Source organism: Brugia malayi (assembly GCF_000002995.4).
Source record: "Brugia malayi strain FR3 genome assembly, contig: Bm_v4_Chr4_scaffold_001, whole genome shotgun sequence".
In the NCBI taxonomy this organism is placed as follows: Eukaryota; Metazoa; Nematoda; class Chromadorea; order Rhabditida; family Onchocercidae; genus Brugia; species Brugia malayi.
In genome coordinates this window covers 1,055,704-1,077,394 of record NW_025062478.1, presented here as the reverse complement: position 1 = coordinate 1,077,394, position 21,691 = coordinate 1,055,704, and the positions used below count along the sequence as shown (strand labels likewise).

The window sequence follows — 21,691 nt, the reverse complement described above, 5'->3', positions numbered from 1 at the left end:
AATTCACTTCTTAAACAGAATGTAGCAATGATAAATGTTATCATGAGTGTAACTATCAATTTGATATCGTTATCATTTATAAAAAATCATTCAAAAATTTGCCAATAGCTTTGATATTTTGTTGAAAAATTTTCCGAAACTTATTCAGTTCAATTCAGAATTAAAAATATCTGAAATCTGAGCAATGCTTTCTTTTTTTTTAAAAATGTTTTTGATAATTTTTACTGCCTTAATTATTACCGAGAATTTAATTTAATTCACCTAGTAATATCTTTTATGAATTTATGATTCACAATTATTCTTATCTGACTTACAAATTTTACAAAAGTTATTGTTTTCATTTTCCAAGAAACTTTTTTTTTTTTTTTGTTAGAAATAACCTAATGAAAATATTAGTTACTTTAAAAATTTAAATGATAAAATTTTTAGAAATCATTGCAAATAATTACAAAATTTAACTCTACCAATAATTTTATTTTTCAAAAATAATTTGCCAATACTTTTTGATATTTTGCTGAAAAAAATTGATAATAAAAAATAAATTTTTCCAAAATTATTTTTAAAACAAAAAAAAAAAAAAAATTTCAAAATAACTTTGAGTTCGTTTTTATATTCATTGATAAGCTTAATCTGTTATCTTTTTTATTATCAAAATGTTTAAAAACATAATTACTTTAAATGAAAAAAAAAAATGAAAAGTTCGTATTATGTAAAACTTTTTAGTATATTAATCAATTTCAATAAAAAAAAAAAAACATATTTTTGACATACATTAAATTTATTTCCTCAATTTTTTAAATAAAAATTGCGTGACTTTTTTTTTTTTAAAAAAAAAAAAATAAAAATCAAAGAATTTTATAAAGCTTATGAGATTGAAATGAAAAGGGCAATATTTACTTTCATGTTAATATTAGCACGATGAAATTATGAATGAAATTTAAAAGCCTTAAAAATTTTATTGACTAGCAAGTAAATAATAAAATAGTCCTTATTTTAACTTAAAAAAAAAGGCAAAAAAAAAAAAAATTGAAAAGTTTTATGTAAAATTTGAATAGAAAATATTTCAATAATGCAATAAAATAATGATAATGGTATTAACAGTGTATTTAAAATATAAATTTAAATAACTTTTTGAAAAAAAAAGTTTTTTTTTTCCTTGTTGCTGCTACAAATTTATTTAAATTTTAAAAATTTAATTTAAAAAATATTTGAAATATGAAAATTATCTTTTTTTTTTTTTTTTGCTATTGTTATTTAAGAAAAAATTTCACTTTTTTATATTATTTAAAAACGGTTTGAACAGTAAATTTTATGAAATTCTTTGTATTTTATCGTTATACAAAAAAAAAACACTTTTAAAAATGAAATAATTTTGAATTTTATCAAAATTTTGATTTTATTTCAAATATTTTTGCAAAACAAAAAAAAGAAAAAAAATTAATTGGAAAAAGAACGCTTTAATTTTAATACTTTTTTTTTTTTAAAAGAGAAAATAAAAAGTTTAATGTTAATACATTTTAATATTAATTTAATTTGATAAAATTTATTATTCTTATTGAATAATTAATTAATTTAGCATTTTTTTTTCCTTTTTTTTTTGCACTTATTTGTATTAAATATTTAATTATTGAAAAAATATTAAATTATTAAATTTGTTTTTCTCCTTTTTTTTTCTGATTATTTTTGATTATTTACTTAATTTTGATAAAGTTATTATTAAGTAAACAATAACAATTAACTTTTGTATGTATGTATGTATGTGTGTATGTGTTCAAACAGACATTTATCTGTTCATCTGATTTTATTTGCTAATAATTTAAGCTGCACAGTTGTTATCTGCCAACGGTTGTTGGTTCAATGATTACTGATAAACAAATCAGAATGAAATTTCGTATTGAATGCAAAAGATTGCAATCGCAGAGCAAAGAATTTTCTGAGCTCTCTTGTCCACATTGATAGAATATTATTGCTAGCATTTGCCATTACCGCCAACATTTGCTATTATCATTGATCTGTGTGTTAGCCATTACCGCCAACATTTGCTATTATCATTGATTTGTGTGTTAGCCATTACCGCCAACATTTGCTATTATCATTGATCTGTGTGTTAGCTCTAAGCCCTAACCTATCTTTCTTATCATTTTAGTAAACAAATTGATTAATTAATTTGGAGAAATAACAATCGATCAATTAATTAAATTTATCCTTTTTAATTATTCTTCAATCTAAGCTTTGCAATTTTTTCTTTTTTTTAACGATTATCGAATGCATTTCATTTGTTTACTATCATTCTTTATCATTTGTTTACATAATTATTTATAATTTTATTAGTTAAAATTTGTTAGATAATTTTTTTTTAGTTAAATTTTTGAAAAAAATTTTTTTTTATCAGTTAAAATTTAAAAAAGGTTAATTTTATACTAGTGTAGCATGTAATTTATCTTATGAATAATATTAATTTTATAATTCATTTATAAATTTTGAGTATTTTTGAGAATTTTTAATTTACAATTAATAATGATTTATAATTTACAGAGATTTTAATTTAAAATTTAAAAGTATTTTTTACAAGGAAAGGAATAAGTTTGTTCCTTTTAGCTTGTTATCATTAAATGCATTTGATTCATTCATTAATTAATTTATTACTAATTATTTCAGGAAAAATAAATAATCATTGCATTTAGCAATTTGATCCGGTTATCCGGTATGTCTAATCGGATATGATGTTAAACTGGAGCTCATCAAATCCAGATAGATTCCGGTTAAACCGCTTAAGCTCATCCATTGATTAAAATTATCAATGGAGCAATTATTTCATTACCAACGGATTTTACACACACTGTAAGAATTTAATGAAGTTAATTCCTCCTTTTTTTTTTTTTTGCTAATTAAAATTTATTTAACGAATCTAAGAATAAAATTATTATCGCTTCTTTCTATAATTCTATTTTATTATTTCATTTTGTTATCTCATTTTTAGTTGTAATTTTTTTTTTCCATTTCAAAATTTAATTTAAAAATCAAAACATTTTTTTTTTTTTTTTTTGCCCACTTTCACTAAAATAATTTTCAAAAAAATTGGCGATGCAAATTTGATCAAAAAGTTAATTTATATATTATCTTTCATTTACAAAAATATGCATTATTTTTTTGAAATTTTCTTGCAAACACAAAATGAAAAAAAAAAAATAATATCTTTTATACAAAATCGAGGAATAAGTTACGGAATTCTCGAGATTTCCTCGAGAATTTAATCCAGTAATTCATATTAAATAGCTTCAAAAAAAAAAAAAAAAAAAAAAAACTTATAGTACATTTCAGCATTTAAAGATTGATAAATTTTTCATTTAATGAATAATTTTATTCATCTTATAAATAAAAAAAATAAAAAGTAATACAATAGGAAATTAATTTCCTCATTTTTTTTTAAAAAAAAAAAAGAGCAAAAAGATTATAACAACGATATAATTTTATTGTTAAATAAAAGTTGAAATGAGAAAGAAAAAGAAAAAAAAAATGTGAGAGAAGTTGTTGCTTTTATTAAATAAAAATTATGATAAAATAACTTTTATGATTGACATCTATAATAATTTTTCTTTTCTCTTTTTTTTTTTAAATGAAAAGAAAAATGAGTTTTCTTTTCAAATTTGAACAAAAGATTTTGTGTTCAAATGAGAAAAGAAATGAGAAGATGAAAAAAAAAAAAAGAAAAAAGATAAATTATTATTCATTAAAAAAAAAAATAAAAAATGGATATTTGTATTTGATAAGAATAATATTCCATTTTTTTTTCTTTTTTATTTCAAATCATTTGAATAGTGCATCAGTGAAATAGCTAAGCTAATCGTTGCTATATCTTTGCTGGTTTGGTTTCTGCCTTTTCCTCAATATAATATCCAGAAATTTCAATTTAATTAAAATTTTTGTTTGAAGTCGAAAAGAAAGCCAATCTATTAGTTTAGCAGAATTACGGTAAAATTATTTATTGCTTTTCTTAAAATAAATTTTAATTATTTATTTATTATCAGCCTTAGAGTTAGAATTAAAATTCGTTTTTTTTTTTTTTTTTTTTTTATTTCCTTTTTCACATTTGAAAGAAGAAAAAAAGGACAATTTATATTATAAAAAAAAAAAAATGAAAAGAAAATTTATATTATTTATTATGTAAGCTAATTTGATCTATTTATAATCATTCATTCAATTAAATATTTGCATCAAATTAAATAAAAAAGCAAAAGCCAAAAAAAAGAGAGAAATTCAATTAAATTACTTTTGTTTACTTTTTTTTCTTTCATTAAAAAATTATTCCTTCTTTTTTTTTTCTTAATCAAAATTAAAAGTTAATTTATGAATGAATTAAGAAAGAACCAAATAAATCCGAAAAAATGATAAATAATGAAAGATTATTTTTTAAAGTCTCTTATCACATATCAATAAACAAATTATAAAAATATTAATTCATTGATTGATTGATTCATTCATTCATTCATTCATTCATTCATTCATTCATTCATTCATTCATTCATTCATTCATTCATTCATTCATTCATTCATTCATTCATTCATTCATTCATGGCTCATTAATTTTATCATTTAAATATTTGGTAGATTTATTTGATGATGCGTTATATTATTATTTCATATCATTTATCATTCCTCTCCTCTTCTTCGTCATCTTTCATTATCATATTTTTCACTTTCACTTTTTTTTTTAAATTGTATTTATGAAATTAAAATATGCAATTAAATATCTTTTTTGAGATATTATTAGCCATTTAAAATTGTGTAAAAACTTAATATTCATATTATAGATTTTTTTTCCTAAATAATTAGTTTCATTTCTTTTTCTGTTTTTTTGTTTTTTCTTAAATTATTACTCATTTATGGTTTCATCATTTTATATTATAGTATTTATTGATTGCAACACTTTTTTTAAAAAAAAAAAAAAAATTAAAAGTTTATTATTTTCATTAAATTAGTATTATTAATCTCAAATTTATGATTGACACAAATGAATTAATCATAAGGTACTTTACCTGAATATTGGCAGTAATTGAAATATGAAAATTTCACATATTAATAGCAATTTCAAAATATCAGTTTTATTTTTCAAAAAAAAAAGCATTATTAATTTTTGTAAAAAATAAAAAATAAACGAAAGAAAATAATTTTAAAAATAAAAATAAACGAAAAACGAATGATTTTTTCTTTTTTTTTTTCAAAGTAAACACAAATTATTTGCATCAAATACAAATAAAACTTTTATTTTTCAAAATACTAACATTAATTTTATTTTATTTACTAATTAATTATTTTTGAATGAAATTCTAATTATATGTTTTTTTTTTTTACGATGAAATAATGCTGTTATCATAGCGATAAGAAGTAATTTCGATTTGTTAGAATTAAAATTGGATTGAATAAGAAGAAGAAGGAGAGGAAGGCAAGAAGTATAGAAAAGTATAAGTATAAGTAATCAACAATACACCATCATTAAGCTAACAACTAAACCATCATTTCCGGACCATAAACAAGAATTTGTTGAAATTTTTAAAATAAAAATAAATCCAATCCAATATCAAAAAAAAAAAAAAAAAGTAATATACTATTTTACTTGATATTGTTTTATTACTTGTATTATTGTACAAATTTATGTGCAACTTAACAATTTCTATTATTTGTTATAATTTATTTATTATTTATGCAAAAGTAATTCAATTAAAACTAATCAATAATTTCATCAATATTATTATTATTATTATTATATTATTATTATTAATGTGAAGGAAAAAAAATGATGACAAAGATAGGAATGATATTGAGCATTTTAACATAATAAATTGAAATTTAGTATGACTAATTTAGCATTTCATTTCATATTATTTTCATTTTTCAATTGCATCAAACAATAGATCCAATTTATTTTGCATTATAAAAAAAAAATTTTTTTTTTTTAGTAAATATAATGGATTATTTCAATTAGTGGATGATTTATTCAAGAATTTCGTGGTTTATTCGAGATTTTAACACATGTGGAACTTCTTCTTTTTTTTTTTTCTTTTATTGATTACAATTTATTCATTCGTAATGATTACATCTTAGTTTATTTATTTTTTTGTTTATGTTTGTTTGTTTTTAGGTTTGTTTACTTTCTATTCTTTGTTTTTTTCTTTTTTTTTTTTGTGAATGAATGAACAATGAATCATTTTGACGCTTAAATAGCAACAAATTCACTTATTTACTATTTTTTTTTCACTGATTATAGTTCATTCATTTCTAATCATCAAATTAATACCTTCTTTTTTTATTTGTTTGTTTGTTTGTTTTTCAGATTGTTTATTTTTGTGTTTGTTTGCTTTTTTTTTTTGGTTTTTATAACCATTTCGATAGTTAAACAGTAACTAATTTACTTCATTATTACATTAATTTTATTTATTTAAATTTAATTTTATTCTTTATTTAAATTTATTTTCGTAATAAAATAAATTGAAAAAAAAAAGTAAGTAAGTAAGATACTTTTTATTGATTTCTATAACTTTTTAAATAAATGATTACGCTAAAATTTCTAGTGTAATTTCTAATGAATACTCTATTAATTTTATAATTGCATTAATTTAATTGCAGGTAAAAATGTCTACTAGAGTTTAATGTAAACAAATTTCACTGAAAATCATAAACAGAAATTGAATGTTAATTATTCATATTTGATACACGCAATTATTGCTCAAACTTTCTTTTACTTTACTTTTTTATTTTTATTTTATTTTATTTTTATTTTTAATTTTCAAATGATAGCAAAAAAGAAGAAATGAACCATAGCATTTTCCAATAATCAATGAAAATTATAAGTCTTAGATTTTATTTTCATTTTTAATTCTAAAGAAACATGAAAAATAAATTTCCATTTTAAACCATCACTTTATCAATTCCCTTTTTTTTTTTTTTTTTTCCTCACTTTTCATTTTTACATTATTATATTCTTTCAAATAAATGAAATAATCCTATAATTTGATAAAATTTATACTTTCAAAAAATGTTGGAAATTAAATTAGAATTCATTATAAGTTACTAGATTAATTAATTCAAAAAATAATAAATATCATTACCAGTTATTTATCATAATAAAATTTTAAAAAGAAAAAAAAATGGATCCATTTTAAATTTGTTGAAATATCCTTTTGAAATATACTTTATTGAAATTTGATAGGATTAAATTGTTGACAATAAAATAAAATTGACTAATAGATCAATTGAAATTTAAACATTTTTATCTCTCATAATCTTGAAAATATTGATAAGTACACAACGTATCAAAATTATCTAAACAGCTGATAAATTATTTAAAAACTTTTAAATCACCACATTTCTTCTTTTTAGCTAATCAACCATTATTAAAATTAAATTTGTTATTTTAATTTTAATCAAAATCATCAATTTAAATTTAATCAAATTAAAATTTTTTTAAAAAAAAAATAGTATTTAATTTAAACGTTGCACGAAAAAAAAATCCATAAATATATGAAATACTATTATTTATTCATTAAAACAAATATCAATTTTTATAATTTTATTAAAATATAATTTTAGAAATTTTTAAATTTCAAAAAGTACATTTTTTTTTTTTTTGCTTTTGAAATGAATAACCATTAATTAATCATTTAAATACAAATTTGTTGAAAACGAATAGTAAATTGTGACTAATAATGAATTAGAAAAAAATTTTTTTTTCCTTTCTTTTCCTATTTTAACAAATTTTTTTTCTTTTTTTTTTAAAAAAAAGAAAATAAAAAATTTTTCATTACAAACTACTCGATCACTTCAATAATTTCATTTTGTTTAATCTTTGTTAAAATCACTCTACGATCTTTATTACAACTTTCCTATATATTTACTTCATTTGATAAATTTGTTAAATTTTGTGTAAATTTCATTTTTCAGCTTAGCTAATCATCATCAAATCATCAAAAATTTAAATTTTTATTTTAGGATGCTAATTTTGAAATTGAAATGTTAGTAATATATTTATCGTATATTATGTTGACATATACAATATTTAAAAGTCAACAAGTTATTGGACGCTGTTATTCGTGCTCTGGAACATGTTATAGTGAACCATGTAATTGTCAGGTTAATATTTATTTTTTTTTTAAAAAAAAAAAGTTTGAATTTAAAGAAGACTTTATTTTAGTAATTTAAAATTAAACTAAGACATATCATTTCAGTATATTTGTGTCATTTTAAAAGATATCTTAGCTTTATTTATCTATCATTTTATAATTGTATGCTATAGTTAGTTTAATTAGATTAATTAGCATAAAAATTTTGAAATATAAAATTTTTATTATTATTTTTTTTTTAATACATTTAACAATTTTTATTGTGTTTGTGTTTTTTTGATAAAGCAATTAGTACAAATTATCAAAGTTTGAAATTTATTAAAACTATTTAAATTACTTGTATTAAAAAAAAAAAATTTTTTTTTGTTTAAATTAAAATTTTGATAAATTTCATTTCATTTAATTTTTTTTTTTTTTTTTTTTTTGAAATTTCATAGATGGGTTCTTGTGAATCAGAGTATTGTTTTATTGAACGTAAACCAACCGATGAGAGAGGTCATTATCGGATCACAAAAGGTTGCATCAAAAGGCCACCACGTACACAAATGGGTTGTGATTATGATCATTTTCAAGATCATATTTTATGCATTTGTCAAGGTTAATTAATTAAATTTTTATTAATTTATAAATTTTCTTTTTTCAAAATAAAAAAATTATTTATATTATAATTTAAATATTTGTAATAAATTTTTAATTCTAAACATAAACATTGCGAATAATTGAATTAGTATGAAATTGTAAACAAAGAAAATATAACATTCACACAAATAATTTTTTTTTTTTTTTTTTTTTTTTTTTTTTTTTTAAAAAAAAAAAATTTCAATTGTGATATTTTAATAGAATGATTTTTTCATCATTGAAGTAATTTTTTTTTTTTTTTAAACTATTGAAAAATTTAAAAAATGATCAAAAAAAAAAAAGAAGAAAAAAACGAAGGAAAAAAGCAAATGAAAAAAAAAAATCGAAATTATTAGCTAAATATTTTGACTGAATTTTCTTATTTTTTTTTCTTTTGTTAACTGAATTGAATAAATTCATAAAATTTTAAATAGAAATGCTAAATTTAAGGGAAAGAGAGAAAAAAAAAAGAACGAAATATCATGCAGTGTTTGCAATTTATTTTAATTTTTTTTTTTTTGCTTAATAATGAAATCTTTTATTTATTAATTTTAACATTAACAAATCTTTTTTTTTTGTTTTTTGCACTTAGTAAAAATTAAATTAAATTAAATTATAAAAGTATGATAAATTTGAACAAATAATTAATTTATATTTGATAAGAAATTGCATTACTGATAACAATTTTAAATTTAAATTATCAATTTAATAAATTAATGAATGGAATGCATTTAGAAAATTGCATAAATGAATTATGCATAAAATGATGGAAATTTTTCCCAAAATTGATTTTTTTCGTGTGAAAAAATAGATTGAATTTGAAAAATTATTAAATGAAAAATTTTTTTTTTTTTTTTTTTTTTTTAAAGTATTAATTAAATTTTTATAGGTGAATTTTGCAATGATATGATTTATATAAGACCAATGCATCGTCAAACTGTTACATGTCGAAACTGTTCCGATCGTCAACCGGATTGTGGTGAAATATGTCGGGGACAGTGGTGTCATGAGGATTCTATAACCGGTAAAATTTGATTTTTTTTTTTAAAAATAAATTTGAATAATAATTTAATAAATTTATGTATTGATTTAAGTTGAATTTTTTTTTTTTTTTTTGAAATGATATTATTTGATAAGAATATTGGAATGTTTTTTTTATTGTATAAAAATTAAATTCAAAAAATTTAAGCATACTTTATAAATGTTAAAGTAAGTAGTAAAAAGTTGAAAAAAAAAAAATCAAATTTTTAGAATAAAAATTAAAAAAGTTTTTTTATTTTTATTAAAGGAGCTGCTGGTTGTGGTTATGGACCACCATCGTTACCTTATTTTTATAAGGGACCTGAATTGTTATATTATCGAACACGAATGTGTGTTACTGTTAGTAGGTAAAATTAAATGCTTATTTGAACAGCAAATTGCATAATCTTCTTTGCATGAATGAGCAAATCTTATTGTATCAGCAAATACAAATCGTATTGTATGAGCAATTATTTTATCTTAACATATCATTTCGCCCTTCTGTATGTTATTTTGTTTATTTTCTTCTTATTTGTCTATCTATTTGCTTTAATCATTAAATGAGAACAAAAAAAAGAAAAAGTTTTTCTCGAGAGTAACTCTCGAGAACAAAAAAAACGTATTTTTCGACACAATAAGTCTTTGATTTTTGCTAGGAATGAAATTAAAATTTAACAATTAATAATAATTATTAATATGATTACTGAATTTATTCACTACAACTTTCTGCATCGAAAATTATTCTAAAAAAAAAAAAAATCATAAACTTATATTAAAAAAACTTTTTTTTGAATGATATAAATTTTTAGTTGGATAATATCAGTGTTTAATATAATAATAATTATTATTTTTTTTAAATTCATATTTATAAATAAATAATAACTAAAATATTTAAATTGTTAATTAGAATATACAATGTTTAGATAAATTTACACAATGAATTCTTTTCTTTTTTTAATTTATCTTTTATCGTCAATCAAATCAATTTTTTTCCTTTTTTGTTAAATCATAAATAAATATATCAAATTATTTATCTTCTGATCTTCTTATCACTATTTTCTTATCATAAATTATCAGAATTGTTATTTTAGAGGTTCTGGTATGCCACGAAAACATTGCATCTGCAATACAAATAATTGCAACGTAGCTTATAAACGTTCCACGTCATGGAATCATTTAGAAGGAACTACTCGAATACGATCACTTTTTGTAAATCAAAAGTAAACATTTAAATTAATTAATTAAAATTTATCATATCTTCAAAAAGTGTACCTTTTTGTAAATCAAAAGTAAACATTTAAATTAATTAATTAAAATTTATCATATCTTCAAAAAGTGTACCTTTTTGTAAATCAAAAGTAAACATTTAAATTAATTAATTAAAATTTATCATATCTTCAAAAAGTGTACCTTTTTGTAAATCAAAAGTAAACATTTAAATTAATTAATTAAAATTTATCATATCTTCAAAAAGTGTACCTTTTTGTAAATCAAAAGTAAACATTTAAATTAATTAATTAAAATTTATCATATCTTCAAAAAGTGTACCTTTTTGTAAATCAAAAGTAAACATTTAAATTGATTAATTAAATTTTACCATATCTTTAAAAAAGTGTAATCTATTTGTAAATCAGAAGTAAACATTTAAATTAATTAATTAAAATTTATCATATCTTCAAAAAGTGTATCTTTTTGTAAATCAAAAGTAAACATTTAAATTAATTAATTAAATTTTATCATATCTTTTAAAAAATGTTATCTATTTGTAAATCAGAAGTAAACATTTAAATTAATTAATTAAATTTTATCATATCTTTTAAAAAATGTTATCTATTTGTAAATCAGAAGTAAACATTTAAATTAATTAATTAAATTTTATCATATCTTTTAAAAATGTTATCTATTTGTAAATCAGAAGTAAACATTTAAATTAATTAATTAAATTTTATCATATCTTTTAAAAAATGTTATCTATTTGTAAATCAGAAGTAAACATTTAAATTAATTAATTAAATTTTATCATATCTTTTAAAAAATGTTATCTATTTGTAAATCAGAAGTAAACATTTAAATTAATTAATTAAATTTTATCATATCTTTTAAAAAATGTTATCTATTTGTAAATCAGAAGTAAACATTTAAATTAATTAATTAAATTTTATCATATCTTTTAAAAAATGTTATCTATTTGTAAATCAGAAGTAAACATTTAAATTAATTAATTAAATTTTATCATATCTTTTAAAAAATGTTATCTATTTGTAAATCAGAAGTAAACATTTAAATTAATTAATTAAATTTTATCATATCTTTTAAAAAATGTTATCTATTTGTAAATCAGAAGTAAACATTTAAATTAATTAATTAAATTTTATCATATCTTTAAAAAACGTACAAATATCAAAAAAAAATTTTTTTATCATTGTTAGATTACATTATGATCGAATTTTTTTTTTTTTTTACATTGTTTAATTAGTGCTATATTATTTTTCAAAATTAAAAAAATTCTTTTTTTTTAATTTTTAATATATTCTAATATATTTTTAATTCTTTTAAATGAAGAAATAATTCGAATTTTTCGTTTTGAATTTATTTTTAATTTAAAAAAAAAATTTGTTTTCTTTTTTTAAAAATAATTTTGTTATTTACAGAGAAAATAACTTTCCATCCGAGTTACATCAATGTGTTAATTGTGAATTAAGTACGGAAGATATTAGGATGACAGCATCATGTAAACAAAATCAATGCATTGGACATTATTGTACCTTTGCGACACAAAGGTTATTTATCAGTACAAAACAATTTCGACAACAAAAATCAATCTTAAATGAACGACAAGGATGTATCAATGTTACTGATAATCATCATGTTTGAATTTTTTTTTTTATCATTTTATGAATTAAATTTTATAAATTAAATAATTTTTCCTATAAACTACATTGAAATTGTTTTTTTGTTTATTTGTTTGTTTGTTTGCTTTTTTAAGTTAACTTTAGTCATTGCATTTATTCTTTTATTTTGTTTTCTTTCAATTAATTTTTTATTTTTTATTTCTTAATGAAAGATAATTATTTGGAAAGAAATAAAAATTTGAGTAAAAAATTTTTATTATCCATAAATTATATCTATCATTTTATTATTTCTATGATAACAATTTTTTTTTTTTTTTTGTTTTTATTTATTTCGTTTTTTTTTTTTTTGTTTAAAGTTAACTTTAGTTATTGAATTTATCATTTCATTTTATTTTATTTTTTTTTGCTTTACTTTTCCATTTCTAAATGAGCGATAAATATTTAGAAAGAAGCAAAAAATATGAAAAAAAAAAATTTTTTTTTTCTATTATTTACAAATTTTCTACCATTTTCTTTTATTTCTATGATTTTTTTATAACATAAATTGAAATAAAAGAGTAATAATTAAAATTTTAAAATATGCTTAAAATGTTTTAAAATTTGGAATTTTTTTTCTCTTTTTTTGGCAAATATTTTATAAAAAAAAAATTCTAAATAATATTTTTTAAGTTTTAATTTAAAATTTTTTTTTTTTTAAAGAATTATTTTAATTAACAGATTCAACTTGGCTGTTCGCATAAATGGATGAGTAATGAAGAGGAAGAATTGCATTGTGCATGTATCGGTAATCATTGCAATCGTGATCTAGCAACAGCAAGTCTTAATCGATCAAATCAATTAAGCTTAATTATTAGCAAACTTATTGTTCTAGTATTTATTTGTTTATTTGTCACTCAAAATTTATTATCATAATTTAACAACAAAAAAAAAAAAATTATAAATTGAGAAAAACAAATATTAGTTTCCAATTTTTAGGTTTTTCAAATTTATCCTTTTTTTTAGTACGAAATTTAAGTTTTAAAATTATTAATTGACTAAAAATTTTAAACTTTTATTAAAAAACATATTTGTATGATATTAATTATTCAAATATGCAAATTAACACATATATGTTTGTATACTGAACGAATAATTTTTGTTAAATTAAATTAATATTCATTTAAATTACTGAAAAAAAAAAGAAATTTTTTTTTTTTGAAAATGAAAGAAAAAAGAAAAAAACGATGAAATTTTGATAGCGATTTAATTATAACATAGCTTTTTTTTTAATTTTCTGAATGCAATTAGAATCAAAAATAAATTAATAAATTTGATCTAAAATTCTAGCATATATTAAATGAAATAATTAATTTAAGCCACCACTGGTCAAAATTTAATTAATTATTCAATAAAACAATAAAACTATTCTAATTTAAATGAAGAAAAAAAATAAAACTATTCTAATTTAAATGAAGAAAAAAAAAAACTAAACTTTTAGCTTTAATAATGCAATTTCTACTTTCACTTTTCAAATTACAAAGAAAAAAAAAAAAGAATGCAATTTGAGCTTTTTTAACGAATGAAATTTTTTTCAAAAAAAAAAAATTTCTTTGAATTTTGAAAAAATTTTTCTTTCTTTCTTTTTTTTCTTTTGATAAAATAATGTAAAACAAATATTTTTGCATATTCAAATTGATTGTAAAACGATATAAAGAACATATTATTATCTTAATTATCTCTCTCTCTCTTTTCTCTCTCTCCCTCTCTCTCTCTCTCTCTTAATCTCTTCTCAAATTAACTTTTATTCATAATTTTTACTTTTGATTTATTTTAAGCATAAATGATGTGATAAAAGCTTTACAAGTCTGAGTTCAAAAATTGCTTACCTAATTAGCACAATAACTTCTTGTCAAGAATTTTTTTTTTTTTTAGCTTTCTAATTAAACTTTACTTTATTAAATGATTTAAAGTTTTTTTTTTTCATTTTTACTTTTTGGGAAAATTTCAATCTTTCAATTATAAGAAGTAATAGTGTCGCATAGTTTTCAGAGATTTTCGAAAGAATGTTACCAATGTTTTTATAAAAATTAATTTATTGTTACACAAGAAAAAACAAACAAACAAACAAACAAACTTATATGAATAAACTTTTGTACCATTCAACTTTGAATATTCCAAAATATAAGCAATAAATTTTAATTAGTTAAAAAAAAATTTACTTTATAAGTAAGTTAATAATTATTGTTAATTTCAAAATAAACCATTTATATTTTGAAGTAAAACAAATCAGAAATTAATTTTCTGTGTAAATATGCGAAAATATAAGAATGACAAATTATTGTCAAAGATTTTTTTTTTTTGGCAACTTTCTGCGCTTTTGCGCATTTAGACAAAGTAACATAAAAATTAGTAAATGTGCGCCTCTTAAAAAAAATTAAAAATCAAATTTAATTATAAATTTGGTTACTTATCAGATACAAAAAACTACAGTGGTATTACGACGGATCACATAGTTATCAATATAAACAAATTGCGCTTTTGCGCATTTGGACAAAGTATTATGAAAAGTGTGAAAGTATAGCAAAAAAAAAAAAAATCAAATCTGATTATTAAATTGATTACTTGTAAAAATTAGAATTAGCCTATTTAACTTTATCAGTCACATGTTTATCAATCACATATTTATCAATCACATGTTTATCAATCATGCATTTATCAATCACATACTTATCAGTCACATGTTTATCAATCATATATTTATCTGACATTTATCAATCACATGCTTATCAATCACATATTTACCAATATAAGCATAAAATAGCTATGTCAGCTTTAATTATATCTATGAATTTGATCAAATTTAAATCTAATTATATCCAATAATTTGATCATACTTGATCTAATCAATAATTAGTATTATTGATTGTTTATCAAAATCAATAATAACTACAAAGTATATTTATCAAATATAAACAGTGAATAGTTGCAAGTTAATCGTTAATTGAAACAAACATAAACTAATTTCATTAAATAGTAAAGTAATTTTTTTTTAAATTATATACATAAAAATCAAAAAGAAAGATTCAATCATTTTAGAAATTTTTAAAATTAGAATAATTTTAGAAAAAAAAAAGAAGAAATTCATCTCGAATATATTTTATTGCAATTTAAATTTATCTTTCAATTTGTTCATTCATGCATATATTTCCATAAAAAAGTGATCAATAAAATTGATTATTGCTTAATTAAATTGAATTAATTTTAAGTTCATTTATTCTAATTTAAATTCTATCATTTTTGTTTTATCGTGCAACAATTACTAACTCTTAAAGTAGCTATACTCATTGCCAAATTAGTTAATTTACTTTAATTTAAAAATCTGTACTGAATGTGTTACTCAATTTCAATTTTCATAGTGCTAGATCACTCGAGAATTTAATCATGGAATGAAATTCTCAAGGGATGAAATCATCCATTCAGCTAAATTTGTAAGCTCAAAAATATTTACAACAAACAAAAATTGCTCATAACATTAAAATAAATGAAGGAATGCTCAAATATTTTAGATTAATTCAATAAAATATAATTTAGATTAATTCAATAAAATATAATTTAGATTAATTCAATAAAATATAATTTAGATTAATTCAATAAAATATAATTTAGATTAATTCAATAAAATATAATTTAGATTAATTCAATAAAATATAATTTAGATTAATTCAATAAAATATAATTTAGGTTAATTCAATAAAATATAATTTAGGTTAATTCAATATGTTCAACTAATATTAAAAATCAAAAAAAAAAAACGCCGATAGTAAGTGAAAAAATAATAGCTGAAAGAAATAAATAAACAACCACTAAAGACAAATAGTAAACAAAATAGAAAATAAAAAAGATTACTAGTAATTTCTTTTGTTAAATTTTTACAAAATTAAAAATAAAAATTTGCAAAATAATCAAAATTAACAAAATATTTTAACTCAATATTAGTTTGATTGGTTTAATTTTTTCTTTTCTTTTAACTTACTTTTTTCTCAGATCAATCAATACTTTATAATATTATCAAAATATCATATCAGTTAATTTTCATTTCTAAATTATTTCTATGAAAAGCTTTCAAATATTTTTTATAGTATTATTTCATTTTATTCCTTTCTGGCAAAATTCATTTCAATAATGAAATAAAAATAAATTAATAATTGTATAACTTTCTTCTCCTTAATTTCATTTCATTTTTTTATTTTTTTTTTAAATTTCAAGTTCAAAATTTCATGTTATATTTCTAATTTAGTATTTTGTTAAATATGATTTCTAAATGAACAAAAAGATATTTTTTAAAAAAATTTTTTTAAAGTTTGAAAATTTTTTCATTTAAAAGTTTTATTCAAAAAAAAGAATGATCGATCGTTTGTTGAAATGATTAATTATTCTTGCAAACTAACGTGACAAGAAATGACGTAAGCCAAGAGCAAATAACGTTTGCTATACGTTAAACTGTCGGTTTGTTCGAAATTCATTTCTTTGGAATAAGATAACTTGTAATTCATACATGTAATGTTCAACATACGTGTTTTAATTCATACACGTAGTGTTCAATATACGTGATAGTTCATGACGTAATATTCAATACGTGTTTTAATTCATACACTTAGTGCTTAATATACGTGATAGTTCATGACATAATATTCAATACGTGTTTTAATTCATACACTTAGTGCTTAATATACGTGATAGTTCATGACATAATATTCAATACGTGTTTTAATTCATACACTTAGTGCTTAATATACGTGATAGTTCATGACATAATATTCAATACGTGTTTTAATTCATACACGTAGTGTTCAATATGCGTGATAGTTTATGACGTAATATTCAATATATGTTTTAATTCATACACGTAATATTCGTGATAGTTCGTAGACGCAATATAAATATATACCGTAATTAGTACACGCAATACTTAGTATATAATATTTGGTATATGCGTGCTTTATTACGCAATATTCAAACGATCATCACGTAATATTCATTGTGTGTTCAAACACGTAGTGTTCAGCACGTGTTATGGCTCATGCACGTGATATTCATTATACGTGATAATCCATATATTTGATATTTAATACTTAATTTATGTGATTTTACGGCATTTCAAATCTTCACCTTTATATTTCCTCAAAAAAATGAAAGCCATAATGAAATCAGACAAATGTATTGTCAATAATTATTTATGACAGTAACAAGTAGTTCTATAATTTTACAAATTATAATTAAAAGTTTGAAAAAAAAAGTTAAATTTAATTTGGAATTAAAATTTACATACCTTAGTAGCTGTCATATTCAAAATTATTGCAGAAAAAATTGCTTTGAACTAGTTACATAAAGAAATTAATAAATTTAAAAATATTAAAGAAATAATATAAGTTTTAATGAAGCAAAAAGAAAAAAAAAATTATTTTTTTTTCAAACAATTTCATTTAATTTAATTTTTTTTGTGCAAATTATTGCATCAAATTAATTTTTTATGCAAATTAAAACTTATTAAAAAGCAATATTTATATAAATGGTTATAGTGAAGTAAAAATCATTCATTTTATTATTGCTTTTATTTGTAACAAAGCTTAAAAGAGTAAATATATGCTTAAAACAAAATCGAATCGAGACTCTAGAAAAGATTGCTCAAAATCATCTATTCAAAATGTGGATGAAAAAATAAGCAGGTGAATAATATTTGTTCAATAACAATAAACAATAAATAATTAACAACAAACAACAACAATGAACAGACAACGATAAACAAACAACAATAAACAAGCAACAACAAACTAGGACAATAAACAAACATTAATAGACAAGCAACAATAAACAAACAACGGCAAACAAACATGAATAAACAAACAACAGCAAACAAACAATAATAAACAGACAACAACAAACAACGATAAACAAACAATAAGAAACAAACAACAGTAAACCAACAGCAATAAACAAACAACAGAAACAAACAAAAAAAGAAGTAGCAAATAGTAAACAACAGCAAACAACAATAAACAACAACCTTCATTTTATCGATATAATAATAATTTTCAAATGATAAATTTTGCAAAGACAGCAGAAAGGCGATATAGTTGGTATATTTATAATTAATATTACATTTTTCAATTTAATTTAAAAATTCAAATCAAAAACGGATAGTAAGGGCGGATGAATTGTCTTGAATCATTGCTTTTTTTTTGATGACAGCAAAAACAGAATGATGTGACAAGAGACAGAAAAAAAAATAATTAGACAGAAGTAACATGAAATAATGTAACGAATGAAATATAAATTTTAATATTTCATAGTTAAAATTATTTATATTATTGGCAGTAAAAACGATATATTTGTTTTGTTTACAAAATAATGAAATAAACAATTTTGTTTTTTAAAATGAATAAATGCTTAAGAGTGTTAAATAATTGTTGAAAAAATTAAATAACTTTTTTTTTTTTTTTTTTGTTTTCAACCATTATTGATATGATAGTTCGCTTAAAAGCTTTTAATACGATTTTTTTTTTTTTTTTAAATTTCAATGAATATCAAGTTAACTAAAAATATTAGCTATAAATAATTTTGCAACCAAAAAATAATAACCTTACTTAATACCAAAAAACACCAAAAAAAAATAATACCAAAAAATAATAATCGTACTAAACAATCTCATTTATTTCTATTTATAAAGATTTTTAATTTAATTTTATCATTTATTCCACTTTATTTAATTCTTATCATCCATTACTCTTCTATATTCATAACAAATATCATTAGGGAATCACAAGAATGCGATAAGAGTCAAAGTTCAAGTAACATTAATAATAAATGTGACAAGAGTCAAAGGTCAAGAGACACTAGCGACGACGTAAACGGCAACGTTCCATTGAAAAGACAAAATGTGCCGCATAGACAGGAACGATTCGAAGAAATGATCAGACGAAAGAAATATGAAAGAAAACATTTTTTAAAGCCAATTACTACCGAAAAATTTACAGCAAATAGTTTTTCAGAGGTCTATTTACTTGTTTATTTGTTTGTTTATTTATTTATTTATCCACTTATTACTTTATCTATTTATTCGTTGATTTATTAATTTATTTATTCATTCATTTATTAAATTATCTATTTGTTTATTTATTATTTGCTTATTAAATTTTATCCAATTGTTTATTCAGTTACTAATTGTCTACCTGTTTATTTACTTATTCATTAGTTACTTATTTAATTAATCATTTATTTGATTTATCATGTGACACAATAGTAACATCAAATACAGACGTCAAGACTTTGATTTTGTCGAGACTATGAGATATTTATATTCTAATGATCTCAAAATTAGCTATTACAAATCAAATAGAGAAGTTCTTTATCCATTTAAATTGATTACTTTTTAGTTTCTTACATTTTATTTTTTAATTATAAACAATAAATTCCTACTTCCGGTAATTCTCGACAAGAATTCCATTACTTGTTTAAAATATAAATAATTGAGATTTGAGAATTCATCAAATTTATCACTGTAATTATAAACAATCTTTCTAATTACAATATTTGTTAAATTAATTAATTCCACAATTAATTTTAAAAAGTTAAATTTGCAGAAAGAGAATTTGAATGAAATGGAATTTGATGTTACCCAATGGGAAAATACATTATGGATGAAAGAAAAAGAACGTTTTAAACTTTCGCCGTGTAATTGACTTTAAAATTTATGTTAATTAGTTAAACTTTACTTACTATTAAATATAACTTTATTATTGATTATGTTAATTACTTAGCCTTAATTACTTAACATTGCTATTGATCAAATTTTAATCTCTAAAAGTAGAACGCAAACTTTTTCAAATGATATCGATGAATTTTTTTTTTTAGCGATCTAAACCATTTCAATAATTTTATATAGAAATTATTGCATTAGGTTAAAAACATGTAATACTTACATTTTAAAAAAAAGAAAACAAAAATTTATAAAATAAATGTTCAAATTTTGGTATAATCATTCAGTAGCTAAATAGTATGAAATTAACTAAAAGTAAATATATTAATATATTTAAATTATTCTTTTATATAAATAAAAATTTTTGCAATTTTATGAATTTAAAAAAAAAGTAGAACCAATGCTTTGAATACTATATTTTAAGTTTTATATTTACAATGCATATTGTTTTCAATCAAATTAATTGCAATTAAAATTTTAATGATTAAAATGAAAAAAAAAATTTAAAAATTAATTAATTTTAAAATTTATGATAATTTTTTTTTTTCTTTTTTTGTGGACAAAGATGATGAAGGCAACAAAAAAACGACTAATGAAGGTTTAACAATTAAAAATAAATTACCATTTGAAAATGATCTACCAGGTGAAGTTTTAACTCAAAAAGTTAACAAAGGAAATTACCTGATAAGGACAGCTATTATATCAATTGGTATTGAAAGCTTAGAATTAGTAAGTATTTGTTGTTTATAGCTGAAAATACTTTTTTTTTTAATTTTAATATTTAAAAAAAAAGAAAAATTAAACAATATTAGCTTTTTAATTATATTAATTTCATAGGATTTCAATCCAAAAGAAAAAAAAAAGAAATTAAACAACAAATGTTAACTTTTTTTTTCCCTTTTAGTAAAACTTAATTTTTTGCTAAAATCTTATTAATCTATAATTTTATATAAATTTACAAAAAAAAAAAAAAAATTTAATATAAACTGTTTAAAAATTTAAATTTAAATATAAACCGCTTTTTTTTTAAATATAAAATTGATTTAAATAATAATTCTTCTATTTGTATCATTATACAAGAGGGAAATTTCGCATATTATATGAAAGAGGAAATGAAATATGGCGCAATATGGCCGGTACAATTGCGCCATTTTATCAATTTCAGATTGCTGCATTAACAACAATTATAATATTACTTTTTACAATTAATTTTAATGGTTGGAATACATTCTATCCAATTTTTAATACAATTTTCACCACTTTTATCATTCTTTGTCTTATCATTACTCATTCATTTCATTTATACTTTAACGAGAATCGAAATAATCAAAATGTAATCGAATATTATA

General features: G+C 19.4%; 2 protein-coding genes across 2 annotated transcripts; both read left to right on the top strand.

Annotated features, from left to right (window-relative positions):
- Window positions 1–8,034: 8,034 nt before the first annotated feature.
- Bm6572 (Uncharacterized protein) lies at window positions 8,035–13,519 on the top strand (the record flags this gene model as incomplete). Its single annotated transcript, XM_043081243.1, has 7 exons — window positions 8,035–8,127; window positions 8,555–8,714; window positions 9,625–9,759; window positions 10,024–10,123; window positions 10,847–10,975; window positions 12,407–12,623; window positions 13,325–13,519. 7 exons carry the CDS (start codon window positions 8,035–8,037, stop codon window positions 13,517–13,519), a joined length of 1,029 nt encoding a protein of 342 aa, XP_042937177.1.
- Window positions 13,520–18,229: 4,710 nt separating this feature from the next.
- Window positions 18,230–20,325, top strand: Bm1553 (Uncharacterized protein; the record flags this gene model as incomplete). The annotated part of the gene is made up of 3 exons (XM_043081242.1): window positions 18,230–18,312; window positions 19,400–19,637; window positions 20,227–20,325. 3 exons carry the CDS (start codon window positions 18,230–18,232, stop codon window positions 20,323–20,325), a joined length of 420 nt encoding a protein of 139 aa, XP_042937176.1.
- Window positions 20,326–21,691: the final 1,366 nt, after the last annotated feature.